The 15,024-nt window shown below is 36.6% G+C and overlaps 1 protein-coding gene across 9 annotated transcripts in view; it reads right to left on the bottom strand.

The window, feature by feature from the left end:
- dgki (diacylglycerol kinase, iota) overlaps positions 1–15,024 on the bottom strand; it is a 268,192-nt gene that overhangs the window by 87,387 nt on the left and 165,781 nt on the right. For 8 of the 9 annotated variants that reach the window (XM_051933240.1, XM_028805890.2, XM_051933243.1 and 5 more), the window contains exons 7-11: positions 9,608–9,679; positions 4,984–5,100; positions 4,078–4,152; positions 3,680–3,775; positions 2,117–2,199 (exon numbers count right to left, since the gene is read on the bottom strand). In XM_051933240.1, coding sequence (XP_051789200.1) covers positions 2,117–2,199; positions 3,680–3,775; positions 4,078–4,152; positions 4,984–5,100; positions 9,608–9,679 — 443 coding nt within the window. The remainder of the gene's footprint in view (positions 1–2,116; positions 2,200–3,679; positions 3,776–4,077; positions 4,153–4,983; positions 5,101–9,607; positions 9,680–15,024) is intronic. The other variant, XM_028805914.2, reaches the window with a different exon arrangement.

Below are 15,024 nucleotides of genomic sequence, written 5' to 3'. Positions count from 1 at the left end.
GATGTTTAACCACAGACCTTCTAAGATGTTTCATCCAACTCAGGCTTGTGGGGTGCCTATCCTGCAGTGTTAAGCACAAGCCGGAAACCGGCTCTAGATGGGGGGTTGGGGGGGTTTGAGGGTCACTCTATCACGTTCGCAACTGCCAACCAACCTAAACTAGGATGAATGTGTGAAGATAACCAGAGTACCTAGAGAGAAACTGAAATGTGACCGGGCTAGTCTCCTGGAGTTCTGAGACTGCAACATTACCCCTATACCACCATAACAAAGATAACAAACTTATTTAATTTATTAATTTAAAATACAACCAATTGCTCACACTTTAAGAGACATTGTAATAAGTGCTGTGCACCTCTAGAAGAGACCTGTGAAATGCTATCAGTTTGATTTTAATAATTTTATATACATATTTGTTGAACATTGCAAATTAATTTACAAAACCCTTTCTTACTTCAACATACAAAGCCACTTGTTTTTACACTTAGGACATTCAACTTGTATACTTTATATGCTGATCGGTCAAAACATTAAAACCACTGACAGGTGAAGTGAATAACATCGATTATCTTGTTCCAATCACACTTGTTAAGGGGTGGGATATATTTTAGGCACAAGGTAAACAGTTCTTGAAGGTGATGTGATGGAAACGAGAAAAATGGGTAAGTGTAAGGATCTGAGGGACTTTGACAAGGACAAGATTGTGATGGTTAAATGACTAGATCAGAGCATCTTTAAAACTGCAGTTCTAGTGAGGTTTTCCAGGTATACAGTAGTTAGTACCTACCAAAAGTAGTTCAAGGAAGGACAACAGGTGAACCAGTGACGGGATCATGATTGGACAAGGCTCACTGAGCAATGCTAGCCAGTCTTGCCTGATCTCACGGATAAACTAATGCAGCACAAAATGTTGAAAAACATAATGCTGACCATGATAGAAAAGTGTCAGAACACACAGTGCATCACAGCTTGCTGCACAGACCAGTCAGAATGCCCATGCTGACCCCTGTTCACTGCTGAAAGCACATACAATGGACACATGAGTGTTAGAACTGGACCTGGAGCAATGGAAGAAGGTGGCCTGGTCTGATAAATCATGTTTTCTTTTAGATCATGTGGATGGTCTGATGTGTGTGTGTGCATTGTTTACCTGGGGAAGAGATGGGAGAAGAATGCAGTATGAGAAGAAGGCAAGCCAGCGGAGGCAGTGTCATGCTCAGAACTATGTTCTGCTGGAAAAACTTAGGTCAGGGCATTCAGAAGGATGATACTTTGAAACGTTCCACTTACCTTAAGATTGTTGCATACACCCCTTGGCAATGGCAGTGGTATAACCTATTCAGGATGTTGATTTGGCCTCCACATTCCCCAGATCTCAAACTAATTGAGCACCAGGGGGATATACTGGCAAAACAAGTCAGATTCAAGGATGCCCTACCTTACAACTTCCATCCATCCATCCATTTTCCAACCCGCTGAATCCGAACACAGGGTCACGGGGGTCTGCTGGAGCCAATCCCAGCCAACACAGGGCACAAGGCAGAAACCAGTCCCGGGCAGGGTGCCAACCCACCGCAGGGACCTTACAACTTCCAGGACTTAAAAGTTTTGTTGCTTCTGTCTTGGTGCCAGATACCACAGGAGACCTTCAGAGGTGTTGTGGAGTCCATGTCTCGATGGGTCAGAGGTGTTTTGACATGAGGGGGACCTACACAATAATAAGCAGGTGGGGGCTAACTGGTGTATACTGATTTTATATTTAATTTCAAAGGTATTAATAACTTCACTTTCATATTTTGTAAGTCAGTTGCAGGGTGGATAGTGGCACACTGGTTAACACTGCTGTCTCATGGATTCAGAATCTTGATTTTTGAATTATCACCTTTTACCCATATTTACATGAGTGACCACTGCATGGCTTTCTTCCTACATCCTTAAGATGTGCAGTGTGAGTATGAGCGCATGCATAAACAAATCCTGCAACACACTCACACTCCATCCAGGGTTAGTTCCTGCCTTGCACCTGATGCTGTGGAGACACTGCACCCCTGATTTGACCATGTTACATTGTATGTACTGTCCAATGGTTTCAGCAAAAAAGTTAATAAACACTCACGCCTCCTTAGGTCCTCCCTGAGACAGATCAAAGACTTGACGTGGGTTTAAGAACCACATAAACATCTGAAGAACCTTTGTACCCTAAAGCAAAGAAACATATTTTAATCAACTTATACTATATAACACACAATGAGAGAGAATTATATTCACTATTGTTAAACCACTCCAATTAACACTCTTGTACACCCTTTTTGGGTGATGCGGCTACCAAATAAAAAGGAAGGAAGTAGGGGGGATAGTCCTTCAAAATAGACTGGGATCATTGCAATAGTTGTTTCCTGTGTTGTGGAGTCCAAATAAATGCATCTGAAAACATGGCAAAGCTGAGGGCCCAACATTTTTTTTGCCTTAATTTGCCACCCACAACACTGCTTAGTCAATTCAAATCAACATTATTTATAAAGAACAATCAAAAACAGCAAGCAGCTACATTAAATTCAAACAGAAATAAAACTGCAACAGAAAACCCAAAATAGAGGTAAAATTAGCATAGACAGTACAAAATAGGTCTCTAAACCCCAAAGCATAAAAACATAATGACTCCCAAGCCAAACCATTGCAAAACATTATTGTGTCACCAAAAGCCTGAGAAAAAAGGTGAGTCTTTCAACAGGATTTAAGTGTTGGGACCATAGAAGACATTTTGAAAAATAAAGGTAACTCATTTCAGAGTTTTGGAGCAGCCACTGAAAAAGCTGGACTACCTTTCCTTATAAGGTGAGGATGTTGCACTGATAAGAGAAATTGGGAAAGTGATCTAAATGCCCTGGATGAAGAGTGTTGAATCTGAGATAAATGGAGGAGCCAGATTTTGTTAGTGCTTTAAAAACCAAAGAGAGGCACTTTAAACTATATTGTGAACCTAACCTAATGTACTTAATCATATTATGAAGTCACCTCTGTCTGTACTGGTCACCCACTCAAGTCAGTTATGGGAGAATAGTCAATAGAACTGGAAACCAGCTGTATATATGCCAAAATACGCACATCATTATCTATAATATACTGTATGTGACTCAACTGTTTTAATGTGTGTGTATTATATATAGTACATCATTTGTAAGCTTATAGTGCACTGTATATGGTTCCATTTTTATTAATCTATCATTTAAATAACATGTGTCATACAGCTTCACTGGCTTTCTTTTAATATCTTCAACTTATATTTTAATATATTTCCTTATGATAACAAATATATGTGAAATATTTGTTCAAACCGTCAGATTTCTTAATTTCAAAAATTTCCCTTTTGCAGAATAAATTTTTCCTTTTTGTCATGGAATTTACACAGATAATATGCTTTTACTTTTTTTCCCCAAGATTTCCATTATTTCATGTTCAGAAAGAAAGGCATTGTAAAAGCAATTAGACTACAAGACCTAGCTCATTGGAAATTCTGCTATCGTAATGGGATAAAAATGAGCACACAAGAAACACATAGCACAAGCTAGTTTACACAGTAAAATTCAATCAAGAGATCTTTATAAAATAAACTATTCATTCTAACTTTCATAAATGATTTACTGTAAGCAACTAAGAGTCCATCGTTTTGTTGCCTCACCTGATTTCCACCACTTTTAGGGTTCACAAAGACTAGGAGTGGCTTTATTAAAGGTGATGGAAAGGGTTTAATGAGGAAAGGCTGCCACTTTGCATCCTGCGAAAACAGATTAAGAGTAATTGTTACACGGTGATGCTGTTCCTAAATGGCTAGTGAGGAGTTAGGGGAAGAGAGTTCATCCCTGAAAGTAGCAAATTACACACTAACCACTAATTAATCTGCTTAATTGCAAGAATGTGCGTTTTGTGAGAGGAGGCATAAAATATGTTTATTCTAATGTCCTGCACACACTTCATTTCTGTCCTGGAAGGAGGTGCTTATTATTTTACTGCTGCATTATTAATCCATAAAATAATGTTCCATTTTTTCCCTCTACCAAATTTCTGAAGAGTACTCACATCTAGGCCCTTTTTGCTGGTTCTTCGTTTGAACGATGTCCTTTTTTTTCTTCTGCTGGGATTTTTAAAAAAGTTCTGGGAACAGGAAAGAAATTATGCATGCCTAAGTTGTCGAACTCAGAGCCTTTGGAGCTGCACAAAAGAAGAGAGCACTCTGCAACCCCTGGCCACGTTATATAAATTGACAGTTTTCCACACCATAAATTACTGCACGTGAAACATAAATTTAAAGGTCAACTAGATTTTGTGATGACTAATTACAACAAAACCTGAAAGCTCTCACGCCATTTCAGTTTCAAGTTGAAGTGTCCTTGATTTGCAAAAGAAGTGTTTAAAATTAAAATGGCTAAGATTTTAAATCTTCATTTTTAGTTTAACATATTTGAATACTGTATGCTTAATTCTGGTGATACAAACACCCTTCTCTTAACTCCCAATTAATCTTAAATTTAGTAAGGCAACATGCAATATATATATATATATATATATATATATATATATATATATATATATATATATATAAAAACTTGATGCATTTTAGCAAAAAAAAAAAAAAGAAAGAAAGAAAGAAACATTCACACAAGAGACATAAAGATCACAATGCAATGGAAAATGCATAACCTTAAAAAGTACAAACAACCTGCTTTGATGCTAAAAGCATAAGAAAAAAAAAAACTCAGACCTCATTTATTTTAAAGATAACAATGCTCACATTCACACTGACATAATTAAATCATGTCACTTTGTACTCTTTGTACTTGCAAATAAAAAGTGCTTTAGACCATTTATGTATTTTGAATGAGAAAAGCACAACACTAATTCAGCAATGTCATTTCAAGCACTGCCAGAGACTGCCATCATGCAAAACAAACACATTATTTAATACTTGCAAAAGAGTATTTGTACCTGGGGCTTCTTCACTTTTATGATCCAGGAAGGGGGTACAATGACACCGGCATGAGCCCCCAGAGAACATGGCTCTTCAATCTGATGCAGCATGAAACATGTCACCTTGTTATGGAACTGCCCATATATAGAGAAAGAGATTCACAGTCATTCTGACAATACCACTGATTCAAAGAAATATTGGACACATTTTAGTTCAGCTGTTGTGGAAAGTAACAGATGTCATCATTATTTATAGTGTTTTACAATATTTGGCCAGCACATTAGGGTGCCAAGATTGCCAGCATTATATGCTGTACTTGAAATGTATAGGACATGTAAAAGGTAGAAGCAACCAATGTATGAAGAAATCTTTATTCCCCTAACTGATGAATGTGTACAGCAGGGGTAGGCAGACTCAGTCCCGGAGGGCCGCAGTGGCTGCAGGTTTTTGTTCCAAACGCAGTTGCTTAATAAGAAGAACCTATTGCTCAAGTAACACTTCTGCTTCACTTTAGTTGCCTCACTCGTTAAGATTTTGAACCCTTATCGCTTATTTTAGTCTTAAACAGCTGTAGTCTTGGTTTTTAATGGCTCCTTATTAACAATAAGATGCAAATGACAAAAGAGACCAGCATTTCTCCATTTAGCTTGTCTCCATTTACACCACTGTGTATTTATCATGCACATTAAATTAATTAAATACTTGGAAGGAAAGTGAAGGACTGAGAATTACTCGTCTGTTTTAGACTTCAAATCATTTGGATGATATCCTTAGAAAGGAAAAAAAATCTAGGATATGAGAATGACTTGACATGGCAGAGTTAAAGCACTAGCAAGCCATGAAATTAAATAATTGACAAGGATTGGTTTTTATTTAAGAAACTGGGTTGGAACAAAAACCTGCAACCACTGTGGCCCTCCAGGACTGAATCTCCTCACCCGTGGTGTACAGTATGTGTTGTACATCACATTATATACAGCAAATAAAAAAGAAATGTATTTTTTGAGGTAGAAAATCATACATTCATCTCCAAGCATCTGGAAAGCTGGGACAGAAACTGTGTAAGAAATATAATCAATGATTAATTTGTAACTTTAATTGTTATCCAGACATATATGTCTTTTTTTATTTACTGTACATATTTACACATAAATTTTGGTTGCACATATACACCAACATAAAAGTATTTATCTTGTACTATGCTATGTGAGCTGTGAAAAATAGCCAAATTTAAATTCAAGATTATGAAATCATTCATATAACCACAAACTTGCTGGAATATTCAGGTTACAGAGAGAAGGAGAAAAAAGGAGCTAGGGAACTCAAAATCAAATTTACCAACCAGTTTGAGTAGATTAGCCAATAGATACTGGGCAGGCAACAGTGAAAAACTGGCACTGTTACAGTCCTCCTCAAACTGAGCCGAGTATACAGGCTTTTATAGTCACCAGCTTACAGCTTTGCCATGAAGCTCAAAATTGAGCTCAGGTGCATCCTGTTTCCCCTGATCATCCTTGAGATGTTTCTGCAGCTTAATTGGAGTCCACCTGTGGTAAATTCAGTTGACTGGACATGATTTGGAAAGGCACACACCTGTCTATATAAGGTCCCACAGTTGACAGTTCATGTCAGAGCACAAAGCAAGCCTGAAGTCAAAGGAATTGTCTGTAGACCTCTGAGACAGGATTGTCTCAAGGGACAAATCTGGGGAAGGTTACAGAAAAATTTCTGCTGCTTTGAAGGTCCCAATAAGCACAATGGCCTCCATCATCTGTAAGTGGAAGAAGTTCGAAACTACCAGGACTCTTCCTAGAGCTGGCCGGCCATCTAAACTGAGCGATTGGGGGAGAAGGACCTTAGTCAGGGAGGTGACCAAGAACCCGATGGTCACTCTGTCAGTACTCCAGAGGTCCTCTGTGGAGAGAGAAGAACCTTCCAGAAGGACAACCATCTCTGCAGCAATCCACCAATCAGGCCTGTATGGTAGAGTGGCCAGATGGAAGCCACTCCTTAGGAAAAGGCACATGGTAGCCTGCCTGGAGTTTGCCAAAAGGCACCTGAAGGACTCTCAGACCATGAGAAAGAAAATTCTCTGGTCTGATGAGACAAAGATTGAACTCTTTGGTGTGAATTCCAGGCGTCACGTTTGGAGTAAACCAGGCACCGCTCATCACCAGGCCAATACCATCCCTACAGTGAAGCATGGTGGTGGCAGCATCATGCTGTGGGGATGTTTTTCAGTGGCAGGGACTGGGAGACTAGTCAGGATAAAGGGAAAGATGACTGCAGCAATGTACAGAGACATCCTGGATGAAAACCTGCTCCAGAGCGCTCTTGACCTCAGACTGGGGCGACGGTTCATCTTTCAGCAGGACAACGACCCTAAGCACACAGCCAAGATATCAAAGGAGTGGCTTCAGGACAACTCTGTGAATGTCCTTGAGTGGCCCAGCCAGAGCCCAGACTTGAATCCGATTGAACATCTCTGGAGATATCTTAAAATGGCTGTGCACCGACGCTTCCCATCCAACCTGATGGAGCTTGAGAGGTGCTGCAAAGAGGAATGGGTGGAACTGGCCAAGGATAGGTGTGCCAAGCTTGTGGCATCATATTCAAAAAACATGAGGCTGTAATTGCTGCCAAAGGTGCATCAACAAAGTATTGAGCAAAGGCTGTGAATACTTATGTACGTGTGATTTCTCAGTTTTTTTATTTTTAATAAATTTGCAAAAACCTCAAGTAAACTTTTTTCACGTTGTCGTTATGGGGTGTTGTGTGTAGAATTCTGAGGAAAAAAATTAATTTAATCCATTTTGGAATAAGGCTGTAACATAACAAAATGTGGAAAAAGTGATGCTCTGTAAATACTTTCCGGATGCACTGTACATTTAATTAATTATAAAATAGAGCAGATTATATCATGTACAATTAAAACACTATTTAAATTGCCAAAGTAAACATGTAGAAATGTGTTCAATATTTCTGTGTATTACTAGAATACATGAATGTCTTTGACATGATGGCAGTAAGCCTGCCATTTTCTTAAAAAAAACAGAAAAAATTGAGTCAGTTTGCAAATTGTATGTTTGGAATATGTCTATGTGATTATCTTGTAAGTCAGTTTAGTTACAATAATACTGACTTTTATCAGTGAGCTTGCTTTTTATAAAACATTAAAATCTGAAGGATTCAATTGCAGGCTTGCATGCTTCTTTTCACACTTTCTGCTTGCAAGCTGTACTCTGCTCATGTAGACATGTTTTTTCAACCTATGTTTAATTTATCAAAAAATATACATTTTGCTGTCAAAAGAGATCTGTAGAATTGAGAAGTGCCATATTTTATGATTACTTAATAAATGCATTCTGACCTTCAAGTAACATTATGAATAGTCCTAATTTTAAAAAACGTCTAACAGTTCTGACAGAATAATTGAATCAAACTAAAACTGGCAAAACTGTAAAATCTACTAAAAATTTAACTCTAATAACTTCATGTCTGGTTGAGCTTAGAAACAACTATAAAAAGTATTAGATTTAAAAACAAGGTTTGAAAAATAAATCAATGGATAAAGGCAGAAAATTGGTCCATTGATGATCTGCTAACATTTCTTTGTTTCTGAAGTGCAATTACCATTACTTTGAAAACTGATTAGACTGACATAACGATAGATAGATAGATAGATAGATAGATAGATAGATAGATAGATAGATAGATAGATAGATAGATAGATAGATAGATAGATAGATAGATAGATAGATAGATAGATAGATAGATAGATAGATAGATCTTTCAGCATTTACTCAGAATGCACCATTTAATCAACATTTCTCCCATCCTTTATGTCACTTTTGTATTTCTGTTCTATCTGGCATATTCATTCAAATGTTCTATATGTTGCTCTATATCAAAAAAAATTCTTTTAATTTACAATAGTGCAAAAATATTCAGACTGCCAACAATACTAGCAGGATTTTCCTGGCATTTAAGATGGTAACTCTTTGTAGAGGTGATCCTTCACCACTTTTCTTCAAAACTTAATCCTTCTGGATTTGTCCGCAGTTAGGATTAAAAGCTTATTTTAACACATTTAATATTCAACTACTAGCAGCCAAAGCTGTGAAAGACAGAATAATTAATCCTTCTTGACAGAAAGAGAGCAACAAAAAAATAATTCTCATAACTTATTATTATATTGAAGTTACTGTGTACTAACCTTTACCTCTTTATTTCATGCCTTTCTTGCCTTTTCCCTTTGCTCCTATTTTCTTGGGAATCGAACAGGGTCTACACTGTAGGGTTTTACAGATCAAATTTGCCAGTGTTGAATTAACACAAATAAAATGTTTAATGGTTTCTTTAACACTGTAAGAATTATTTTAACACTGGTGATTTTGCTGTGTATAAAGGTTGGGTGAGTACCTTGAGTTCCAGTCTTCAGATGCTCTACTCCTGACTTGTTTTTTAATTCACTATGGTTGATTCTTTTTGCAAAGGTAGTGTTGGGGGATAATAATATTTTAAAATCTTTGATATTCTTTAATTTTGTGGTTATACTTGATATAACGGAAAAATGATCACACACATAAAAAAAAACCTCGTCAAGAATGCCCAAGGCTGATATAAAAAAAAAGTTCTTACCGCTTGTTTGCACCACGAGCAGCTTATGGCTATAATCTCTTTGCTGTGGAAGGAGAATTTTTGTTGGAAACTCTGAAAGCACACAGATGGCAAAAGCTAGTGAATATCAGCATTTGGAAGCAACAGTCTGTGTAAGAATGGCAACAGCCTCCCACTACATTGCTCAATGAAGCTCAATTCTGAAGTCAAGTAAAAGTTTCAAGAAAGTATGGAATGAAATCACAACCAACAATTTACAATATGAAAAACCATCCATTCCTCTATCACATTTATGCTCAGCAGTCTACCGCAGGACAAGCAGATGCTACAGGACAATTGAGTGTCACCATTCAAGATACAGGAACAACTAGAATTTGGACTGTGGATGGAAACCCAAGTCACCAACTGAAAACCATAGAAACACATGGAGAAATTCCCCACAGAAGGCACTACTGTTGGAAATCAAAATGGAGCCTAAGCAGCATCAGGTTGCAAAGCTAATATCTGTAGTACCTTATCAGTTATACGGAAACCTCATGGTCCTTTATTGTTATGATGAGGATTTTGGAAGAGTGAACGGATTTGGATATACAGTATACTGAGTTCCAAGTATATTTTTACAATTACAGAATACTGTAGTTCTAGTTCTAGCTACATGCAAATTACACTATAGCAGCTAAAGTATCATATATCTTGTAGCTTATTACAAGATTTTGATTTATTGTTCATATTACATGTGCCTTCATCTCTCAACTAATACTTCTATTTTCCAAATCCACTGTTATTATGTGAATGTTCAACAAAGTTCTTTTATGGGGAAACATTTGATCCAGACATCAAAACGAGAGATCCATCATAAGTTTTAGCACTGTGTTTGTTTATACATCCTTGCAGAAAAATCCACACCAAAAAAGGGCTTCTAGATTTTCTACTGGCATATGCACAGTAAGATTGAGATACTGGCTTTCAACACCAGAGTTCTCAGTTTGTGACCATATAAAGGAATACATAGAGTTGGAAAAGGGATGGATTATTCTAGCACATGGCCAGGAAAGCAGAAACGTACTCTTATAGCACTGGACGAAAGGCACAAACCAGTCCATGATGGAGTACCATGTCATCACAGGGCAAACACACTCATTGGGCTACTGCTGAGTTGACAATTAACCTAGTATGAATATATTTGTGATGTGATGGGAAACACATGATGTCTGTCATGCCAAACGTTTTCATTTAAACTCTTCTCAAGGTTTCTTTACTGTTTTCAACATTATCAGTGAAGCAATTTGTATTTTCATATTCACGTGTATTTGTTATGTGTTTAGAAGCAGTTTACAGCATGAATATGTTACAAAGTGTCTATAGAAGATAAACATAGAAGTATATATACTATATTCTTCTATAGAATATAGTCTATAAAAGAAAAATTTGAACAGGTAAAACAGATGCTGACTTTAGTGTTTTTACATTTCTATGAGGTGGAGTTTTTGTAAATATTCCCTTGACAGTTCAAAATATAGAAGTTAGTTTTATTCTTATATGATGAACTTCACATTAAACTTACACAGAATGCTGCACACATTTATGAATGTAATATGGTTGAAACACAATGCTAAACAGATACAAATATATACACTGGACATAAGTGTATAAAAAGAAAAAACTGTTTAATGATTCCACCAGAGATCAAACCATACACTTTCCCATGCTGTTTTATAATCATATCAAAACAAAGGTCTATTTTTTATTTTATAACTTTATAAAGCCATACTTTAAACAGGGTTTTTTTACAAGTATATTCACTACTTTGGTCAGAAATGCAAGTAAGAATTTCATTGTACTATGTACACATGGCAATACTACTACAAAGACTACTAGTACTAGTACTACTTTACTCCTCATATTTGATAAATTCCATGCAGTGTATTCAATCTGTTCCTTTTATGTCTTTCATATTGACACACATTCAAATACACTTTCACCTCCTATAACAACAACTTAAACTCTTCAATTCATTCTAAACACTGACCCATGATCATAGTGAAATCCTACGAAATTCTCTTTAAAATTCATCTCACATTTTTTTGTTTGCCACATTTACTATTATTTTTGCAATTTATTTGTATAACTACTCTGATTATTTTCAGTCATACAAAGTCATATTAAAGGATTTAAAAATGTCTAAATTATATATATTTACTTCTCTGATTTCTGATGTCAGTTTAATTGTTTATTCTTTTGCCGTAGCTATTGACATAACCATACATAACCCTAAACATATATTTCATATCTTTATGTCCCTTTTGACACTACAATGATATGCTATATTCCTGGTTCTTACATGTTACCACTCATTTTTCTTGTCTTGCATATTTGTAACAGATTTACAACATTTTGCAGACAATTCATTACCAGATTTAACAGTATTACACAAAATGTTTTCCTAAATATTATATTAGTTTACCAAATAACTCAACCACATTTTCCAGTTTACTTGTTAGCTTTTTGGTGCCACTATAGCACTTTATGATTCCTACCCAGGATCCTGAATACACAGAGTTGGGATATTTTCTCAGTTGCCAAAAAATTTTATTCAGGTACTTTGTTTTCCTCTCACATACAAAGATATTCAGGTCAGGGTAACTGATAACTCTACATTGGAGTTTCATGAGTGAATAAAGAGGTATGCAGAAGTGTGTTCTGCAATGGGCTGTGCTCATTTGCTGAAGACCATTTGGAAATTGTTGAAAAAACTACCTGAACATTTGTTAAGTTGTTACATTAGTTGCACCTTTTTTCCTTACAAACAACCAAAATACACAATACAACAGGTCATACTGCTTTGTTCTTATCCACTGCTCATCCATTTCTTGTCTTCTCTCATATATGGGCCTGTTTAATGAAGCAGTTCTCATTCCATATACAATAGTGATAATAGTCATCCCTTTTAATGTTTTTTTCAACTTCTAAATGTGAAAAAGGTATTATTCAAACTTCTTTGGCTAAAATAGTTTGATCTCATTTTTTTTAAGGTACATGAAATCTGAGTAACACTGTTTATGCTTAGTTGACTCAACAAGTATATAACAAGGGGTGACTACTTTTTCAAAAATAAAGTGCCATTATTTACTTAACTATATAGTATTCTATGGATGTGTTCTGCAACTGTTCTCTGTGTTAAACTTGATGTTGCTTGGACAGACTTCAACTGTCATTCACTACTGTACATAGAGATGGCTCTGAGACCAATGATCTGCACTGATATCTGGAAGGTTGCTGGTACAAATCCCATTACTACCAGAAGATATACTACTCCATTGAGCCCTTGAGTATGGCCCTTAACCTGAAAATTGCTCCAGGGGTGCTGTAAAATGGCTGACCCTCTGCTCTGATCCCCAAAGGTAATGTGAAAAGATAATATCCCCTTGGGGATTAATATAGTGTACTAAATCCCAAAAAATAAGTAAATAAGTAAATAAATAAAGGACTTAGACGGTTCAGAAAATGGACTGACTAATGTATACAAGGTGCCCAGGAAGCTATAAATATAAAAGCATGGATTGCATTGTGTAAAATATCAAACAACAGGAAGAGAAGTAACTTCCAGCAAATTCAGTGTATAGTATCACTATTGGTGACATGTAAAAATTATATCTTTGTGCATTACAAACCAGAAAGTCTTGTTGTTTAACTTTCCAAAAACAGTTCTGAACGGAGTGTTTGAATTAACATTTGCAACAACATTTACTTATAATTTTGGAAAAATAACCAATTACTGAATATACAGCTGAGTTTACTTCAACATTTGATTTTTATAGGTTTATAGGATCATTATTATCACATGTACATATTACACTGAAATACTTACTTGCATGTGCTTATCAATATAGTATGCAACAAGCTGCGACTCTCTGGCACTGTGATTAATTAGAATAACTGTCTTAATAAACTTTTGGTTTTGCACAGCATCATCATCTAAGACTTCATGGTACTACCAGCCATTGTCTAGTAATGCCTTAAAGGTAACATGAGATAAGGCTTACTGCTTCTCATGCATTGATTGAGTCTGTCAATTACCTGCAACTGACTGAATTTTTCATATACCAATTGACTTAGAACCATTTTTATTTCTACCCCATACCTACAAAGGACATGCTCCACATAACTAAAAGAAACTTAGATTCTATATATGGTATTGCTGTAATATGGAGGACTGCATAGGTTTTCAAAACAAATCAGCCAATAAAAAATGTGGTACCTCACAGTAAGGAGGCCTGGGTTCGCTTCCCGGGTCCTCCCTGCGTGGAGTTTGCATGTTCTCCTCGTGTCTGTGTGGGTTTCCTCCAGGTACTCTGGTTTCCTCCCACAGTCCAAAGACATGCAGGTTAGGTGCATTAAAGATCATAAATTGTCCCTAGTGTATGCTTGGTGTGTGGGTGTGTGTGTGTGTGTGTGTGTGTGTGTGTGTGTGTCCTGCGATAGGCTGACACCCTGCCCGGGATTTGTTCCTGAGTTGTGCCCTGTGTTGGCTGGGATTGGCTCCAGCAGACCCCCGTGACCCTGTGTTAGGATATAGCGGGTTGGACAATGACTTTACTGCCTGACTATTCTCAACCTGAAATACAGGAGGATATTCATTAGGACACACCGTTTTTTCTTTGGAAGACATTGATGCAACCCTTCTCTAAATTGCTAAATTGATAATCTTGTGACAATGACAAAAACTTCAGCAAAGTCACAGTTTCTGATGCATTTATAACAGTGGGCCTTGTCCATTTCTTTTACATAATTTTGTTCATAAATGATGATTTCATTAGGGAAGAGTGTTTCCTTGGTATTGTGTTCTTTTATTGAATGTAGGACAGACTTAAAACTTATACTGTGTATATCCCTTCAGTATAACTGCGGAAATAATTAGATCAGAGGAATATGGTACAAAAAATATATATATATTTTTTTTTATAAAACCAAATATATATATATATATACAACATAGTATAATTATTTACAGTATATGTCCATATCCCAGCTGAAGAGAAGCCATTGGAACAGTACAATCATCAACCAAGTTCTTCAGTGGGGAATGATGATAAATGCACATTTGGCAGAGCGTAAGGCAATGTTTAGACAGTTTCTGGCTTCTGGGTGGTTCCTCTCCAATATAAATACTCATATATTACAGATAATTTTTGAGCTTTTTATAAAACTTTCTAGGTATGGCTAACTGCCATCTGAGCTACAGTCTTCTGAATAGCACATTTTTGCACATGCTCTAATCCCTCATGACATCTTCCTGAAAGTGATGGGTCATTCCTGTTCTCCCATGGAATTTCCATGGAATTTGTTTACTGGGAAACCTCTAGATAGTAGACAATGGCCCTCTGGCCTTTGATCATCACCAAACAGAGCACATCAGGAATTTTAAATAGCCTGCCTGA

The sequence above is a fragment of the Erpetoichthys calabaricus genome, chromosome 1 (assembly GCF_900747795.2).
Source record: "Erpetoichthys calabaricus chromosome 1, fErpCal1.3, whole genome shotgun sequence".
NCBI lineage: Eukaryota > Metazoa > Chordata > Cladistia > Polypteriformes > Polypteridae > Erpetoichthys > Erpetoichthys calabaricus.
Note: the sequence above shows the minus strand (reverse complement) of the source record. Positions and strands in the feature narration are given on the sequence as shown.